Source organism: Sebastes umbrosus, chromosome 4 (assembly GCF_015220745.1).
Source record: "Sebastes umbrosus isolate fSebUmb1 chromosome 4, fSebUmb1.pri, whole genome shotgun sequence".
Classification (NCBI taxonomy): domain Eukaryota; kingdom Metazoa; phylum Chordata; class Actinopteri; order Perciformes; family Sebastidae; genus Sebastes; species Sebastes umbrosus.
Window position 1 is genome coordinate 3145860 of NC_051272.1, and position 20508 is coordinate 3166367.

The following is a 20508-nucleotide window of genomic DNA, read 5'->3' on the forward strand; positions in this document are numbered from 1 at the left end:
ACTATCTCTTTAAGGCACTGTTTTTTTTGCAAATGATTGTCCTTTCCCCAGTCTTTCACTTGCTGCCATCCCTTACTACAAGAATTCCTGTCTTCAGGTTCACCATGATATCAGCTGGTGCATTTGGATGAGCATTCAAATGGCGAGTGGTGTTAACAAGCTGACCAAAGCCCAGTGATATCCATGACAATTTGAATTGAATTCCTCCCTCCCGCCTTCCAGCCTCTCCGTGGCCAAAGACGCCCTCTATCATGGTAAAACAGATGGGAGAATAAACACACTGCAACAGAGTATTACTGAATGCCCATGGAATTCATTGGGTGCTCTTTTTTAAGTGAACATGCGATTACACGGGGAAAAAAATGCCAGTGTTTATACAGGCTGTCAGCGGGCCTTTTCTCTGCAGAGGGCTGGTGACATTTCAGCTCTGGCCTGTTTGAACAACCATCGCCAGAGTGGAGTGCAGTCAGGCAGGACAATCACCACGCTGTCCTCCTATCACACCTCCAACCGTCCTCTTTCTTTTTACTCATTTCCTCTCTTATTCATAAATGAGTCAGTAAAGTGTGATGACTCATGGGTTTAACTTCAACATGGATCTAAACGACGACAGATCACTGCCACGATCGGTCTGAATTATGAGGCTCCTTTCTGCGGTACTTGTAATAAAGCAGTAAAACCCATTTGGTCGTTGTTCACCACAGGGCAGATGATGATCCATTATGCGCCATCCGCTGCGTCTTTAGGGACACTGGCATTGTATGATGGCAGACGCCCCCCCCTCCGCCCACCCACTCCTTCTCCTCCTTCTCTTCCTCCGCTCTCTTCCCGTCCTTCCTGAGGGGGCCTGGTGTTTGTGGCACCATCACTGTGGCCCACAAGGGTAAATGAGTCCCATGTGTTTGATGGAGGGGAGCAGTCGCAGTCACGCGATACAGCCATGGAGGCATTCCTCCAGGAATCCATCTTTAACTCTGGAAGGGGCGAGCAATATGTGCTTGAACTGCTCTCTCTCTCTCTCTGTCACTTTATTTTGCTCTCTCGTCCCTCTCCCAGTCGGATCTGTGGGCGCACAACAGATTCCAGCAGATTCCAGCGATAAGCGCTCGGAGGAGTGTGGAATGGGGCCCACTTTGACCAGGGTTGCCCCCCCTTGTTTTGGTGTTTTGGGACTCTGTTGCGTAGTGACAACTCGACAGAGGGGAGCGGGACTGAGATTTTATTGTTTCCAAAGCGTCAGCGCCATCAGAAGGAGCTAACCTTTGCTTAAACCTAACAACAGCCGCAACATTAAGAGAATAACTGACATGGAAAAAGAGATTGAATGTTGAGCCTGAAAATGATTTTCAGACACAAGCCAATCGAGATGGCACGCAACTCCGAGTTGACCGATGCAAACTCAAAGTGAGTTCAGAAGGTTCATGATTTGTCGACGTACTTAAACAAAAATCAGTGCAGTGGTGGGTTGAGCAAGCACACAATGAAGATGAGTAAGATATTATGAGTACAATATGGACCACCGCAAAGACACAATGTGATTCATTCAACATTAAAGCTTTTTATTAATTGCTTTAAAGTGTCCGTAGGCAGAATAATTTTGGCATCATTGGGCAAAAACTCCATAATTACCTTTCAGCATATTGTAACTGAAGTATTCTGAGAGAAAACTAGACTTCTGCTCCTCCTCATGGCTCTGTTTTAGGCTTTAGAAAATCTAACGGGAGACTTTGACCAATCACAGGTCATTTCAGAGAGAGAGTGTTCCTATTGGTTGTGCTCCGGCTGGTGGGCGTTGCTTGGTATTTCCTCAACAGATCTCAACATGACTGACGGATCACAAACTTTCTCATTGTACAGCTAAACCGTGCACTACAAGATGTTTCTGAAAACATTAGAGGTGAGAAATAGGCATTAACGTAACAGAATATTGATTCATATTTGATCAGCGCTGCCTAGTTTGGCCGTTCGATCGGACTTGGCGAGTGATTCACAGCCGGCTCTCATAGACGGCAGCTGGACGGCAGACTCCAGATCAGCTCTGATTGGTTGTTTTCCTCCAGTCTCTGAAATCATGCAGATTGGAGGACACTAGAAGATTTCTTTCAGATTACCTGTCTCATGCACTACTGTCAGGATATAGCGGCCGTTTTATAAAAAAAAATTGTCTTAATCATATTGCCTCTATTTCTACCCACTGCTACTTTAAGTGTGGCCTATATCTAACAAGGGCTTAACACTCAACACTATAATCAGGGTCAACTGCGGGTAGGTTTTCCCCTGAAAATTTTAAAATTGTTTTTTATTATAAGAAGCTTACCGCATGAATAAATAACGAAAACACAGACACATAAACTGAAAATATATTAAGGTCATATAAATAGTGCAATATGTGGAATGTGTTTGTTTGTTTTTTAAAATTTGTTTGTGGTCTAATTAGCACACGCAGAGGGCACGACCGTGCTCTTAGGAACAGAAATTATGGTATAGTGGCCAATACCTCCTCAAAAATTCCCTCCAAGCTCAGTGTTGGTGGGTTGAAACTTAACACAAATCTGGGAATCTGGGACACCATTGGGCGTGATATCAAAACCAAAGAATGTATGTTAACATGTAAGCTGTATCACGGTTACTGTGGTGATTTGTGGCATTGTAAGAAACACCCAAATTGTCGAAACATGTTTTATACAACTCCTATAGCCTTTGTTTGACTTATTTCTTTTGCACAGCCTTGAGGGCGAGAAAAAGGTAATTATGTTATTACAATGTGGGCCCAATTCTGCACAAAGGAGGTTGATACCAAAGTCAGTGTATGTGACCATGATGACTCTGTGTTTCCGTACGCTGCCCATCAAAGGCGCAGTGGTATCCGCAATGAGGGGAAAGCATCAGCTAACAGCTGGGCCTCAACATACTCACAGTGAACCTGAGGTGAAACCACAACCGCATACTCATCTTTAACATTTCATCCGGGCCGTAAGGCAAAAAGCCAACAGCCACAAAACAGGTTGACTCTGATTGGCTACCATACCACCTGAGATTCACATAAATAAACACGGGGAGGTTTGCAAAACCCCTACAGCTGACAATCTGCCCTGTGACTGGGCTGCAAGGTCATGTAATCTGAGGCCCGAAGTTCCCGAGCATGAGATCCAGTCGTAGTGCTGGAAAGGTTTGTGGTGTCTTTCCATCTCGCTGAGGTATCTGCCACAGGGTGCAAAGGTGACTGCGCTGGCTTCGACAGCCACCATCAAACAAACAGCTGTGCAATCTGTCCGCTCTCCAAAAACATTCCGCCACACCATAAAGTAGCCCCTTAAGTAGAAAATAGCCTTAAATAAATGCATGCTAGTAGCAGAGACACTGCCACAAAACAAAGTGAAGCGAATGCCAGGAGGCATTTGTCATCCTTCATGGCCACGAGCGCTGCAATATTGAAGGGTTACATGTAAACAGTACAATTTCTGGGTTTTCTGGTTTCTACAACTCAGCGAGGAAGTGTATGACAAAATCCAAAATGAACGGGTTTAACACCAGAGACAAATGAAAAATATGCATTGGCCTCACCACAGTATTGTATAATGACACATTGGTTGTGGCGCTATGCATACTCACTGCAGTGAAACCATTGGAGAGGATCCAGGTGGTGTACAAAGTTCCAGTATGCAAAGAGGGTACTGGAGGGCACTCGCCTGCATCATTATGGCTATAACTGGGATGTGTTTTGTATCTAACCATATCGCTGAGGTACAGCTGTTGGCATAAACATAAACACAGCAAACAGTGGTTTCTTATTCAATGATTCTTTTTTTACTGCCTCTCCAAAAAAGTCCATAAAAGCTAGGAGACATGCCAAAGAAATTGCTAACTAGCTCCCTTGTTACCCTATTAGCCAAGCAACCAATTTCAGTTTTGATAATCCGTCAGCATGGCTGAAATATAATCCATTCAAATTGCCAACCACTGTACGAAGACTGAGTGCACAGGCCCCTCGGGTACCTGCTTTTGTATTTACGGGCCTGGTCACTGGTCACTGGTACAACGGTGGCCAGTCAGGTCAGGCTGTCCAAACACAACTGTGACCACTCCAAAGAGGGGGTGGGAGCCCTGCCCACCCCTGCTCCCAAAAGGCCAGCACATGTGGCTTGATATTTTAAGGTCAATTAACAGCGAGTCATACTTACAGATCTCTCAAATGGCCCATGGGTCATTGTTGGACGGTGTCGCGAGCTGGTTAGTGACATCATTGAAAAGCGGCCGTAGGGAATTGGTTGGTTCTTTTCTTGGCCTTTTTCTGTTTTAGCAGTTGTGGGCCCGAGCAGCTGAGATGACATAACACGCACCATTATCTTTACCACAACCTTTGCACTACATTACAAGTGACCTTTCAAAAGCTAAGACCCATAACTAAGGAGCAAAATATAGACTTGACAATGTAGACTAAATGGAAAACCTGCTTTGTTTGCATTTTAAATCAGGATGTTGTATTATGTCCTCCATCTACATTATAAACGGAGGAAAGCATACGGCATCTTGATAAGCTGTTTAAGTACTTTGCTATCTATTTTGGCATGTTACCATATGGACGCCGATAAAAAACAGCATTCATTTTGTGAATTGAGCTATTACCTAAACAAAGTTACATTCTCTTAAAATCACAGTGCCAGACAGAAAAGAGTAACGACGAGTATAAATTAAATAGATCATCAACCCAAAGGAGATAAGAGTATCTGATGAGTTATTAAGACAGTTTTATTGCGAGTATTATATGCTATATGTGTACATACTGGTATCCTTTAGAGCGTGACTTATCTGTATTGCTATTTTTTCATCAGTGCATTGGTGGTGGTGGAGGACCACCCGAGGGGAAGCATGTTGGACTGTGGGGTTGTTGGGTGGAGAAGACCCTGTTTTGATTAGCCGTTCTAATCTCTTGTGGGGCAGACGAGGATTCCTTATGGGCTTGGCGCGCTCTAGTGGGCCCGCTGCTGCCATGTCATGATTCATCCAAATGACAGCCTCTCAAACGGAGCGAGTTGTCTGCTTATCTCCGCCGCTGTCCTCAAGTCCTCACCAGCGCAGCCACAAGCCAGAAGCACCACAAGCTCCACTGGCTCTGGAATAGTCATGTCTCACACAGTAGGCTCACATTCCACCCGCCACTGTGGACGGCTGCACTGACGGCCATTCACTACCTGCACAGAGACAAACTGTCCACTTCCTCTTCCATTCATCTTGCTGGCTGCCTCACTGGCTGCCAGCCCCGTGTGCCAACGGCAATGCAAAAGGCATTTATTCTCTGGGCAGGATATAAACCGCAAAGACACATTTCCACCTGCATTTCAAAAATGAATGGAATTTAGCTGCGGCGTCTTAGACTGGCAGTTTCTCCAGAGGATGGCATATATGATTCATGAAGAGAAGGTACTATATTATCTGTTGCTGTCCAGTAAGATAAACATAAATACTACATAAATCAGTTTTTCCTGCTAAAGAGAATTAGACAGCAGATATTAATGGTACGGCAAAATCCTTCCGTGACAAATAATTACTCATGAAGACGAGTCATTTGGACACATTCAAGGCATGACTAAACATGTGCTCACTGTTTAGAGGGCTACTGATTGAATTTGGTTTATACTGGTCTGCCAGCTAGCTGAGTCAAGTAAAAGCACAAGTCACATCATTCCACAAATATTGTCTAGTTACTGATTTGCATGTTGCTTTTGTTAACTTTATATAAAGTTAGTATAACCAAGGTTCAGGAACAAGACCACGCCTCTCACCCTCGCTAATTCCATCACCTGTGTCTTGTTAATTCCACCACCTGCGCCTCACTAACTCAATCACCCGTGCAGATCTATATAAGTGTGTCAAACTCTCCTCTCTCCTGTTTGTCTCAGTTCTCACGACCCTCCGCCCCAAAACCCCAGGCCCACAGGTAACCACAGGTGTAATGGATCAAATTATGTGATATGATGTGATAATCCATCCTCCAGCTATTCCAAGTAAAACTACTTTAGTACCGAACAAATGGTGCGGTCTTTATTAGTGAAACTTTACATAGTAAACGGGAAGAAATTGAATTGGTGGGTTGACACATTGTTTCCCAACATAATATAAACATACATACAAATATCATTTCAACAACTACTGAGTAACAGCCAGTGGGTTACTTCCAGGTCTGAGAAGTGAAGCCAATGCTGAAGTGCCTTAAACCTGCATTCTTTCTAACAGCCACCAGGGGGCGACTCCTCTGGTTGCATAAAGAAGTCTGATTGTATAGAAGTCTATGAGAAAATGAGCCTACTTCTCACTTGATTTATTACCTCAGTAAACATTGTAAACATGAGTTTATGGTCTCAGTCACTAGTTTCAAGTCTTCTTCAATACAGCATGATGTTCATTTAGTAAATTATGGTCCCATTTAGAGTCAGAGAGACCATAAAGCAGGGGATGTTTTAGGGCGGGGCTACCTTGTGATTAACAGGTTGCTACCACGGCGTTGTCCAATCTGGGAGTTGTCCGTGTTTTTGTCTTAGAACTTTAACCATTTCACAGTTCATGAAAGTTAATTATAACCTTTTTTGTCACCTAAAAATGTCTCATTGTGTTTGATTGTACTTAGCTCCACCCTCTCGTGTCACTTCTGGTTGCAGATAACCAAGATGGCGACGGCCAAAAACCAAGATGGCACAACCTAAATGCCGAACTCAAGGCTTCAAACGGCAGTCCGCGAACCAATGGTTGACGTCACGGTGATTACGTCCAATTTTATTTACAGTCTATATTAATGGCTTAAGCAAAGCTGGAAGAAGTCATGCATGCTCAGCAAGCCGGCCTTGATACATGAAGGAAAAAAAGCAACACTAGCCTATGATGCCTTCGATGGGATTGGTCTAAGACAATATTGAGCCCCACAATGATGTACTGTATGTCACTCAGAGATAGTAAAACAAGGGAACCACCACCATTTGATCAGAGGTGAGAGACTCAGCCCATGCTTCCAGCAGAGACCACAGAGCCAGTGTTTTCAAAAGGGAAGACCATCCACCTCCTGGCTGCCAAAATCAATCATCCCATCCTCAACCCTATTCAAACAACCTGTCCCTAATCAAAAGTTGAAGATGACAGCGTTAGCGTGAGTAATGCATTCCTCCACTGTTTGTGTTTCCAAATATGAGTATGATGTGTCACAAATGTTGTCTTTGTTGTGAGGATGATATATATCACTCCTGCTGTGTGTCTACATACCTGCGGGGATATTTGTGTGGTCGCCGCTGTGCTACTGTGGTCGCCATGGGAATCTGTAAGTGTTTGATCGGTTCTGATCATGTTTTCCAAGCGCCGAGGGCCTGTTGTGTTTGCACAGATGCGTAAGGCTGTCAGGGTTGTCTTCCAGATGTGACAGTGCTGGGAAAACCAGTGATGGATGACCAGGAGCTAGGAAAGAGTGGTGCAATTCTTACACTATTTGGTGTACTGTCAGCCTCTATGTGTGTGTGCACATTATGTCTATGCAAACACAGCATGCCTGTGTGTGCAGTCGACTGCTTTTAAAAGAGAGAGTAAGTGAGCATAACGGGAAAAGAGCGTCAGCCAATCAAACCTCTCAAGAATCACTTTTTCGAGTTAGCAACGGATTCTGAGGATTCCTAATTGCCTCTTTTGTCCCTTTCAAAAACACAAGAAGTGGCCAAAAATAATGGCCAAAGTTAGTTTGAGTTCTCGCACTTGTTCATTAGTGGAGCCTCAATGTCTGCTGCTCTTCACATCCCACCAAGCTGTAATACCACTGCTGGAGACGCAGGAGATACTGGAAACCAAGCTTCCTTAAGTGACACGTCAGCGAGCCTCGCACAATGGTTACGCAACCAGCAGCGTCTGCAGGCCAAAGCACCAGCGGCACAACCCATTAAATAAAAACCAAAAGGGGCCTTCTTCATTGCACCGTGGATGCCACACTTCACGGCGAGCAGTCGGTGATCGAAGACTCCGGTGCACAGGGCCTCAATTTGGATGTGCGATGGGCAACTGGTGCTAACATGCAAGAGCTGCATCCAATAAGCATCCGATGGGTTTGGGAGAGAAGTGGCTCCTCACAAACAGGCCTTTCATGTGGTCGTCAGTTTAAGTGCTCTAATGCTCGGCGAGACACTGAGGCCTAGCGTGGGGAAATGGAACAATACATTTAACCACATGAAGCAAAGCGCCCAGGATTACTTCTGCACATATTTTCTCTCTCTCTTTCCTCTTTCATTGAATCACAGTCTCTCACTTGTCTTTCTCTCAATGCAATTTCATTCTTCCCTTGCACACACGCACACACACACATACATACTTGCCCTTGCAAATGAGCACCACAATAAACAGGGAATTTCTCTCTAAATCCTCTTTACACACACAGACACACACAGTAGACGATATATTACAAAATAAGGCTTATCGCTCATGCAGAATTACACCATTGTGCATTCCAACGAAAACATGCCATTATAAGACAGTACGATATAATTATAACTGCTTTAACAGCGACTTACGTGAATTATTGCTAGTTATAAACATTCTCATGTCTCTGTGTGTGAATTTGGGTTCGTTTGATAAGCACACATCTGTTTCTGCACAAATGTACAAGAGGAACACTTGCCCACAATCCCGCCTGAACCAGTGACATTCGCGCACTCTCTCCTCCTCGATCTCTACATTTCATTCCGTAAAGACAGATGTGCATACTGATGGGCCATCCCTTCATCCATCAGCAAGAGAAGAAGAAGAACGCTGTCCTTGCACTACCACCCTGCCTGCATCTCGTCACAAAACCAAAACAAAAACACCTAGACGGGCCCAACAATGTGTCATCATTAGGCTCACAGCACCCTCATCCTCCCAGTTCAGCTCTCCGACAGGCGTGCAGCAGCCTCGGGTCACCACCAGACTAAAGGATGGGAATGGCTTCTCCCCAGATGTGTTGTTGTTACACACCACTGGAAATCTACTGCTCCTACTTTAACTAGGGCATGGCTCTTTTTTGCATGCTGGCGGTCTCCAAACAGGTAGTTATAATTAACTGCTTGTCAACTGCAATCACTTGCGCGCACATGCAAGTATAGATCCACGCCCTCATTCCAGTGCATTCGGACCGCCATGACTTATTGTGGAAAGTAACGATCTGCTTGGGATAAGCATAGCCGTAGATAAGTGAATTAAATGGTACTTTGTTTGACCACGAGACTGTGGAAATTGATGCCAAATATTTGGTGAGACAGAAACAGGCCTTCGTCTGTCTCAAAGAGCCACTCAGAGGACAACTCTCCGAAGAAGCAGACACCAAGAGCCCCCATGAAGATGATGACAGCTATGTGATGCCACAACACTGCAAAGACCATAACGGACTGTGTCAGATGTATTTATGTCAGGGAGTCCAGACATTCCTTATGGGAGATTTTTGAGCTCTTTGTCCCTTCCCAATGTGCACATATGAGTTTGATTTGTAAAAAAAAAAAAATACACATATATTATATACATTTCAAATTGAGAAATTAGGTAAGCAATACCGCCCCCTTTGTCAAAGAATTCCAGTTACAGAGGCCTTCGGGGTGGTACAGGCTGCATGTTAAAGATGCTATTGTCAAATGTTCGCAATTGTTTGGTGCACCCAAACTTCACAACACACAAAGCAAAGTAAAATCCCGGTACTCACCCACATACATTCCATTCTCTACCCGCTTGATGATGTCGAAGGCGTTCTCCACATTGCCCTCCAGGATGTCAAACTTGACGTCGTAACTGCCTAAGTGATAGGACCCGTAAGCCGGCACCGTGGTTCTCAGGAAAACAATCTCTGTTGGAAGATAACAATTAGACACAAAAAGCTTTCGGAGCCTAAACCCTCATAATCACACTGGGATTGCGCCGTCAAACCAGTGCCAACTTTTGCTTTTCTTTTCCTTTTCTAAGAGAAAGACAATAAAATAGGAGATGGAAACGTCTGTGTTTATTGTACACTGAGAGGGTCACGGGAAGGTTGAGGCTTTTCAGTGCTGTTGTTCAGCTGAAGGGCCTCGAGTCCTTTACACCCCAACTCAGAGTTTATGAGAAATGACAAGAGCTTAACTCCCCGTGACGTTGAGCATGAGTGTGTCTGAAACAAGCGCCGCATGCCAGCCAATAGATGCTTGTGAGCTGTCACTGTCTGCGAGTGATTACCGTGGTTACTCATATCCAACCAGCGTGGCACTCACTCTCTGGTGTGGGCCAGCCAAGCCTGGACTGCATGGAGAACATCATGGAATAACTAATTTGGAGGTCAGAGGTAGTCATATGGATTCTGACAACTGCAGGGAAATGCATTTGATGGGCGCTCAGAGATTAAGGGAGATAAAGTAGAGCTAGAGAGAAAAAAAGTCATCATGCTGTCTTCAAATTCGTTGTTTCCAAAGATTTTAACAGGACGTCCTGTCACCAAATGAACTCTCATGTATGGGCCTTTGTGGATTAACGAAAATGTAGAATAGAAGGATACACAGAATACAGTTTAGGGGAGTTCAGATGATCAGTCAGTATTGTGTTAAAGCAACAGCTCAACATTTTTGGAAATACATTTATTTGCTTTCTTGCCGATAGTTAGATGAGAAGATTGATTCGATACCACTCTTATATCTCGTAAAAATGAACCTCTGGTTAGCTTAGCTTAGCTTTAAGATTGGAAACAGAGAGGAATAGGTAGTCTGTCCAGAAAATCAGCTCACGAGCACTCAACACTCACAAATTGTCATTTTTAAACTTCTGGGTTTTGTATTAACTACTTAATGTTTCGTAGTGAGCTCTAGAGGTGCTGGTGGGTTTTATTACCTTTGGACCGGTTCTGAAAAGTGAAGCAAATGCTGAAGTGCCTTAAACTGTCATTCTTTCTAACAGCCAGCAGGGGGCGACTCCTCTGGTTGCTAAAAGAAGTCTGATTGTGTAGAAGTCAATGAGAAAATGAGCCTACTTCTCACTTGATTTATTACCTCAGTAAACATTGTAAACATGAGTTTATGGTCTCAATCGCTAGTTCCAAGTCTTCTTCAATACAGCATGCTGCAGCATGTCGCAAAAACCCGAAATGGCAACGGCCAAAAACCAAGAATGCCAAACTTTAAAACGGCAGTTCACAAACCAATGGGTGAAGCCATGGTGATTACGTACACTTCTTATATACAGTCTATACTTTGAACAAAGCCAGGCTAGCTGTTTCCCACAGTTTCCAGTCTTTATGCGAAGATAGACTAACCAGCAGCCGGCTAAAGCTTCATTGTTACACTACCAATATGAATGGTATCGATCATCTCATCTAACTCTTGGCAAAAAAAGGGAATAAGGAACTATATTTTATTGTATTTCGTCCATTTCTTTACACTTTTGCTGCATGTTTGACCATCATGTTTACACCAACATTTCCATCATTAGTATGCACATAAAAAACTGTACCTACCCTCTGGCCGTGTGAACTCTCTGAAGGTGGGCAAGGAGATGAAGGTGTGGGACAGTGAGTGCATGGGGTCCAGAACACAGGCGACGTCATTGGGCTGACAGGACTTCATACAGCGGATGGTGTCAGAGCGTTCAAGCCTCGCCGTTCTAAAGGAGAGAACAAACATACACACACCCACAAAAAAAAGAAAACACAAACACACATGGCCTCTGACCTTTAGGTTATAAAGACTTCAGAGTCAAACCGCCTTTTGGTTTTCTAAAGTTCACAATAACAGGGCATCCTTGGGAGCAGCCCACTGCGTAATCAAGAGCTCAGTGGGACAACTCCGATGGCCGCTACACAAACAATATCTGAACAACACAGCAGGGACACTGGATATAGCAGTCAACATCAAAAACAATCAAATGCTGTGTGGTTTGGAAGAATAATAAACCAACAATAACCAAAGGTCATTCCGAAGCCAGCCTTTTGTAGCTTGTGGAGACTAGCGCGCTGCCATTGATGCTTTTCTGATGCACTATTTCAAGCGGTGTGGGAAATGAATTACTACACTCACAGAGAATGATCCACAACCTGCTCAGGAAAAATATTTGGATTTGCTGAGCATCCCCGGCTTCACATCAGATAATCTCTTGAGGAGGATTTATGGGGAAAGGGAGTGTTCTAAAAGACTCCTAAATTGTGAGCAACATGACTAGACAACTCCCCAGCCTCTCCCCAGGGCAGCTCTCATCCTATTATTTAGGGCTTTGTTTATTCCACAGACTAATCAGTGACAGGTCGGGGGGGGAATGGAGGGCCTCTGCTGGCTCCTAAGGCTAACGCCACCTGAAGTATCGCTATTCACTACCTGTCTGCTACATAAGACTTTGAGAGAGGCTTCTAAGGCACTAACAACCTCATAAATCACGGGTTTGTCTTTGAAACGACGAGGAACTCGTGATCACGAGAGAGCTATTGAAACAAAATAAAAGCCTCGACTTCGACATCCAAGATGTTAAATTTAAGCTCGGTTTTCACAAAGGAGACAAGTCAGTACACGGTTATATTGGGTTATGAAAACAGACAAGTTGCCATGTATAAGTCCAGTTAATGTGCATGGCAGCCATATAGCCACATTGTGAGTCATGGGCCGTGGATCTCTGGCGGTCCTCGGGGGACCTATAGGCTGCAGCTCAAAGCCTGCAGGCCCCGGCTTGGGTTGCAGGGCTCCTTCAATAGAGAGCGAGTAGAGAAGCCCCTGACAAAAAGTCAAGCCACCACTGGGTAGGGGCTTGTAATTAGCAATTAGCGGGTGGGTCCAAGTTTTGCTTTGGCCCACGCCAAACCCACAAAATGTTCTCCTAGTTTATAATACCGCGGCCTGAGTTGCAGAAAGACCCGAGCGGGGCTCTAGAGGACAAGGTGAAAGCTCTGTTGGGGTAGAGAGTAAATTTACGAGAAGATAATGACCCAGGGTGAACTGCCCCCATACACACAGATGGGCACTTCAAAGCTGGGGCAGCAAGTGGAGCTAATTACAGCTCCATGTGTGTCTTAATGCATGTATAAGTCTGCACCCGAAATACCTATATGTGTGTTTATTTGTGTGCCTTTGTGCATGCAAACATGCTTGTGTATATGTGTGTGTGTGTGCGCGTGCATGCACATACGTCTTCTTCATCTCCCCCATGCCTCACGTGGCCCAGCCCAGGAGAAAAACCCCAATACTTTCAGACCAGAAAGAAAAACAGACTTTTTGGATGAAAGTCCTCTGGTCAAGCGTAGGGCCTTTTATTTTTTTGGTAATTATTATTTATAGTCGGCACATTGATAACGACCCAACACAAACACTGCAGGGCATCATTCATTCTGTGCGCGGTGATGTTGCCGCACCACAAATTGTTCAGACCACCGGCCAGAGCCCAGAGCCCCATAACTCAATGTCAAAGGGGAGGAAAAAACCTTCTGCGCACCACTATGTTCTTATTTTAAGGATATCCCCACTAGGGACCGAGTGCATCCTTACTGGCCTGACAGCTCAGGACAGGAGGAACCTAGGACATCTGAATTTACAGTTATTATAAGCCACAGCCCTCGGGCAGCAGCCTCACAGCATGTCAGACTATTTATATTCTCTCCTGCTGGTGCACATTTCCCCTCTTCTTTGCCACTGCATCCCATCGCGTGTCACTTACTCAGCCTTCATTTGGATTATCTGTCTGCTTTGGGGTTTACACCCGCAGTATGCAGTGGAAATCTGTGCATTTCGCATTAAGCCTAAAATGTAATGGGAGCTAAAGAGATGTGCATGAAAATAACTGCCACGGAAAGACATATTTGCGGTGAAAGGTAACTGATGTTTGGGAAGTGGGAGTAACAATGCATTAAAAGGCCCAGTCTGGCTCGTTTGGGACTGGAATTCGGAGGTGTGGAATTACTTTATGGACTTAATAAATAGTGAAATTTGACATATATGCGCATTGAACTGAAGGGTTTGACTTATGGATGGGGAATTTGACTTGTGTGTGTTTCTTGGCTGATTTAAAATACAGGCCTGGTTTGCTTCTGTTTACAAAAATTACTGATGCCGGAAAACTTCAATCATCAGGAGACATTAATAAGAACTAATAACATTATTAATAACATCTGTTGTTTTTCTACTGTTAGTTTAAAGTACCTTGTGTATAGATGCTTGTGGTCATTAACTTTAAATATATGCATCAGAGATTTGCATGTATCAATTTCCTGTTGGAATAATAGTAATACGAAACTATGTGAGGAAGCCTCCATCTGTGATTTGGCCTCACATTCTAGCTGCTCCCTTTGCTGTATTCGATTAAACCCCACAATGCACCATTATCAAGAACTGGATTTGACTTGAACATGTGTTATTTCTATTTCAATTTTAATAGAAAACTGTTCATCCAACACATAAACCATAAAATACTGAAAAAACGTCAGACTTTATCATGCAACCATCATCAAATTACACTCAGTTGTAGGCAGACCTGGGTCGTTACCATTTCATGATTTACCCTGACCTAGAACGCCACCTAGCGGCTGTCACACTGCCTTACCTCCAAGAAGATACATTCAATTGGACCTAATTCATACTGCTGAATAATGATCCTTAATTCTAGTGTTAAAAAGTTGATTATGTAAAATGCTACTGTACTAAAAGAAAAAAAAACTGTGCTTCTTTCTTCTGATTTTGTGTGCTGTATTGTTTTTTTTCATATCCACTCTTAAAAAATGATGTGTCATCTTTAACACATGCTTTGTGTCGAACAGACTCATATTTGTGGTAATTTATTACAAAAAAAGTGATATAGACAAAGCTGAACAAAGGGGGGCAGCGCTGCCCCAGGGTCCTGGATGACCAGTGTCCCTGGAAGCCTCACAGTCACTGTGGCTTGTGGTGATCTGATGCATTGAAAATTTGTGTAAAAGAATAGTCTGACATTTTAGGAAATGTACTTAAAAATACTCACACTTGCTTTTTTGTTGAGTTAGAACCATAGACTGTTTATAAGAAGTGGACGTAGTCACCGTGACGTCACCCATTGGTTTGCGGACTGCCGTTTTGAAGCCTCGAGTTCAGCATTTTGTCCGTCACCATCTTGGTTTTTGAAACCAGAAGTGACACGAGAGGGTGGAGCTAAGTACAACCAAACGCTGACATTTTTAGGTGACCAAAAAGGTTGTAATTAACTTTCATGGACTGAAAACACACTATGAAAGGGTTAAAGTTGTAAGAGGGAAACACAGACAACTCCCAGACCGGACAACGCCCTAAAGCATCCCCTGCTTTATGGTCTGTTTGACTCTAAATGGGACCATAATTCACTAAATGAACATCATGCTGTATTGAAGGAGAGTTGAAACTAGCGATTGGGACCATAAACTCATGTTTACAATGTTTACTGAGGTAATAAATCAAGTGAGAAGTAGGCTCATCTTCTCATAGACTTCTATATAATCAGACTTCTTTATGCAACCAGAGGAGTCGCCCCCTGCTGGCTATTAGAAAGGATTCAAACTCAAGGCACTTCCACATTGGCTTCACTTCTCAGACCCGGAGGTAGCCCACTGATTAAAGCAAAGCTAGCATCTTTATGCTAAGCTAAGTTAGCCAGCTGCTGGCCGTAGCTTCATACTTAGCATTTAAATATGGTATCAATCTTTGCATCTAGTCCCTAAAAAATCAAACTATTCCTTTAAGAATGTGCACTACTCAGGCTATATTTTAAGAAGGTAATGCACAGAGAGTGCAGGAAGGGCTACAGGGGTCATTAGGGGCCCCAAGCCGGTTCATCAGGCCTTAAACCAATACAGTTTACCCATATTTTTTGGCAACCTAATCGCATAAATCCACAAGAAAAATAAACAATCTTTAGTAGTGTAAAGATGAATATTGGTCTTATAATGATGATTAATTGGAAATCATAATGTGTATTACTATTGACCTGGATACATCTATGCAGTATGTTACATACAGTAGTCACTGCATCACCATGCATGTCTATCAACATACCGTATGGTGACATCGCATGCATTTTGTATTGAGGATGAACTTTTTCTGTTTTCTCTACGAGACAACGCATTAAAGATGACACATCCTTTTTAAGAGTGTAGTAACTTGTGTAACCCTACGTAACTCCTGTGTTTATTCTAGTAGGGGATTGTAAGGTACTCTGGGCTCATCCTGGGTAACAAACACCAGCACTTTAGCCATGTATGTGCTGAGCGAGCCGTAGCGATGCAGCCTCAGCTCCAGAGACAGCTCAAAGTCCTGCGGCTCGCTGATGAGCTTTGCCACCGACATCACGCCGCCGGTGGGCACCCGCTCCGTCTTGAAGAAACCACCGTCGTTGCCGGCGGTGATAACGGTCTGGATGTCATCGCCGACCACGGTGTGCGAGGGGCCCATGCGGAAGATGTTGGTGAAGACGGGGATGTTGGTGGGGAAGGTGAGGTAGTAGTAGGTTATTCTCAGGGGCATGTCGAAGCACTCGATAGACTCATTGCAAAGCAAGCGTTCGCATCGACTGCAAAGAGAGAAGGGTGGGGGGGGCAGGGCAGGACGGGACAAGACGGAACAAAACAGGCACAGAGAGAAGGAGAGAGAGAGAGAGAGAGACCAGGTGTAAATTTAATTTGCCGTGCATTGCATGCAGTGGAAGGAACATCAGTCTGCAGCACAATACTTCACAGGCCAGTCATGGTGCCGTCTGTGGGATCATGCAAGAAGTTCTGTCGCTGGTGCCTGCATAGGTCATACACAGCCTCTACTGTCACTGAGCCAATGACAGAATATCCATATGCATTTCATCATTCTAAAACAACAGACCATGCTACAGCCGAATCTTTTCTGAAGTCATTCCAGCATTGAGCGCACTGGACATGCAGAGCCTTGAATAACAAGTGATTAAGGGTCGGTTTAAAAGGCCTGACGTTGTTTACTGTTGAGAGAGCTCTTGGTAGGACGACCAGTCAGACTGGACTATGAGGAACATGGAAGTAATGCACTGTAATTCGCGCTGTATATATCCCACAAAATACATTTGTATGTAATCCACGTAATTGTGAATCAGGAAGTGTAAAGAGCGACAAACGCCACGTAGGGAGGAGGTCGGGGTGGACGTGTGAGACAAAAAACACCAGACTTTCGCCCAGGAGACCGAAGTTTGTACCCCGTGTAAAACCAGATATCAGCGTTGATTTATTTGTCACATATCTCCCATAATTACGCCACTTCCAGAGATATTTTAATCCAAAGGAAAATCTTTTCCTAAACCTAACTAAGTTATATTTGTCACGTAACTTCCGTACTTAAGTTTCACTACTTCTGGTGTTATTTTAACCCAAACCACCATCTTTTGTTAAACCTAACTAAGTAGTTTTGTTTTCTAAACATAACCAAGTTGTTTCCTGTGAAGACGGAAGTTTATTATGAAAAGACCGGAGCAGAAATTGACACGTGCGTCAACATTCATAGGAAACATGAAGGATAACTTTTAAGATATCATACAAACCGTTTTATGAGGATACATTGCTCTGTGAGTGTTGTGGGTGCAAGGTTTTCTGTCGATGTTGTGTTACTAATATTTGTCTTTGAAATCTCGTATCGCTATGAGCACACATTAGAAGAATAGAAAAATGTGTAAATCCAGATACTCACGTCTCTCCAACACGCCTGTAGTTGTTTGGACACTCAAAGGACAGGCATCTGAATCCTCCCTGTACATTGAAGCAGCTCTGATTCACTGTGCATGTGTGTGTTCCCGTCACGCATTCATCGACATCTGGGAGCGAAAGGACAAAAAGTGGAAATAAATGCGATTTCAAAACATTCGCAAGTATAACTTGTATCAGAAAATTGACATTGAAAGTCTGCACGTGTAGGACAGCTTACCCTGGCAGCTGCGCCCATTGGGTGCTAATGTGTAGCCAGTGACAGGACAGGAACAGTGGAAGCTGCCTGGGGTGTTGTGACAGCGATAGGTGCAAATGTGACCTCCAGTTGGCAGGGCACACTCATCTATATCTAAAAATATAACGGGGAGATAAAAACAAGTCAAACCAGAGAGTAAATTTAAAGAAAAATATATTTTGTAGTATAGTATAGTTATAGTTTGCTTCAAAATATTCATGTATTAGTCGAAGTATCTGCTAAAACGGTTCCATTTTACCTTCACAAGTCATGCCGTCTATGTCACTGAGCTGGTAGCCACGGCGACAGTAACACTGATAGGAGCCGTACACGTTGGCACACTCTTGACTGCACGGGTTGCTCTCACACTCATTCAAATCTAAGCAGAGAAAAAAGATGATTACAGACCATTATGAACTCTGTCCTACTAGTGTAGTACACAGTATGTACACAATATGTACTGCATAAACATTTGCTTGCACAGTTACGCACTTGAGTTGCATGTGAACGGGATACTGAGAATTGGCTGAAATATAAGAGACTTTGAAAAAAGCATGATTGTAAGTGCCTGGAGGGTGGACTTTTTTCAAAGGTGGCTACCGCATCTTAGTTAGTTATCTTCGCCAGGAGATTATGTATTTGGTCGTGTGTGCATCACGGCTAATCTTTTAAATTGCTGGACCCATCACTCTCATTATTTATGACTGTGCGCTGAAGGACCTCTCGTGGTTTCAGTGCTTCACGCATTTTGGAAACATATTTTATTGACTGGTTTATACCGTCATTGATTGCGGATTCCTCTCTACTCTTAACAGGCCGGTAGGAGCTGCAAGTGATAGACAAGTGCTTCAGTTTGGAATCTTGTTTCCGCTACGGATTACGAATTGTTCCTCTCTTGATTTGCACACCTAGATAAGTCAACTACATGTACAGTATGTATGTATGTATAAATGTCGCTTAGCAAATGACAAACAGCTTGATGCCATAGCAGGTAGTAGAACAGATGTGTTCGCTGTAACCAAAGGCAAAAGGTCGTCCAACTCGGAGCTGTTCAGGGGTTTCTATTGTTTCAGTCACTGGTAAGATATGCACAGTATAGCCTACAGGGTACGCAACACATACTGTATACTGTATAAGAAGTTGCAATTCTCCTGATTTAGATATTTGTCTCACCGTCACAATTCCTGCCATCACCAGATAGCTTGAAGCCAGTGGTGCAGCTACACATGTAGGATCCCAGAATGTTCTCACACTTATGAGCACACAGACGGCCAGGGTAGTGCCTGCATTCATTAATATCTAAAACACAAATACGCCACAGTGAGAAGCTGAAAATGATTCCAAAATTCTCTTATACACAGTTTGACCAGTACTAGCAGACGTACAGTATATATGTTTTATTTACATACACTTGGATATTATGTAAAAACATCATCGACCAGCTGCTTACCCTCACAGGTCCGGCTGATGCTGTTGAAGATGTAGCCGGCCTCACACTCGCAGCGGTAGGAGCCTACCAGGTTGATACAACCATGACCTGAGCAGACAATTTCAGCGCCCTTACACTCATCAGTATCTGTGGAGGGGGGATGCAAACAACACCATGATATAATGCACCTCAGGTAGGTTAGTAAGATGCTTTGTCATCTACAATAGGAATGGTGAGTTTTTTTCCGCCGTACCAACACAGCGTGTTCCCTCTTCATTGAGGTGGTATCCTCGACCACAGTTGACGGAGTTCCTCTGGCAGATGTAGGAGCCATCTGTGTTGATACAGATCTGCCCGCGGTGGCATGGGCCTGTCTGGCTGACGCATTCATTGATATCTGACAATACAGACACAGATGACATTATTAAACTAGAATGGCACTCGGAGAGCGCAGACCTCCGCCCGAGTACGATAGGCCCCCCTCTCCGTTCAGTTAGCGCCATCATTCAGGTGTATTTTTGTTTATGTTGAGATCAGCTGTTCGTAGCGGAGCAGCGTAAAACACTTCATTCAAACTTGACAGAAACAAAGTAAAACTCACCTAAACCGTCGTCGTTACACTTTCCAACAATCACCAAGTGTGCTTTGGTCGAACTCAACTGTAATTCCACCGAGTTTAATGTGAAAAAACGCCGATTCTACAGTTGTTCCCCCCCAATCCCCCGCTCTCTCTCTGTCTCTCTCTCTGAAGGAATGAGGCGGGATCATGCGTCATCAACGCGCCATCAGTTACACTTCGCATGTGTTAAACCCAGAGGTCTTAATGTTCTGGCTAATCGGAATCCTTAAAAAAATTCCTGAATCCGGATCATGATCCGGATCGCCACCAACCTCTAACGGATTGTTCATTGTGCCACATCCCTCACCCCTCCAAAATATGTCATTCAAATCCATCATGAACTTTTGGAGTAATCCTGCTAACGGACAAACAAACAAACAAACCAACAAATAAACCAACAAACCAACGCCGGTGAAAACATAACCTCCTTCCTATACCTTCGGCCTTGGCGGAGGTAAACATGAAAAGATTGCTCATGTTCGTCTTATATAACTGAATATACAGTTACTTAAATGCAAACTTTGTTCTAAAGGTGGCTCTAGACAAAGGCCATGAAGTCATTACAATTGTCA

At 43.9% G+C, this 20508-nt stretch overlaps 1 protein-coding gene across 3 annotated transcripts in view; it reads right to left on the bottom strand.

Annotated features, from left to right (window-relative positions):
- fbln1 (fibulin 1) overlaps positions 1-20508 on the bottom strand; it is a 34648-nt gene that overhangs the window by 2399 nt on the left and 11741 nt on the right. For 2 of the 3 annotated variants that reach the window (XM_037767966.1, XM_037767965.1), the window contains 8 exons: positions 19571-19714; positions 19339-19464; positions 19062-19187; positions 18148-18267; positions 17871-18002; positions 17637-17760; positions 11471-11616; positions 9698-9838 (listed from right to left, as the gene is read on the bottom strand). In XM_037767966.1, coding sequence (XP_037623894.1) covers positions 9698-9838; positions 11471-11616; positions 17637-17760; positions 17871-18002; positions 18148-18267; positions 19062-19187; positions 19339-19464; positions 19571-19714 — 1059 coding nt within the window. Of the gene's footprint in view, positions 1-9697; positions 9839-11470; positions 11617-15463; positions 16504-17636; positions 17761-17870; positions 18003-18147; positions 18268-19061; positions 19188-19338; positions 19465-19570; positions 19715-20508 lie in introns of those variants that run through there. The other variant, XM_037767967.1, reaches the window with a different exon arrangement.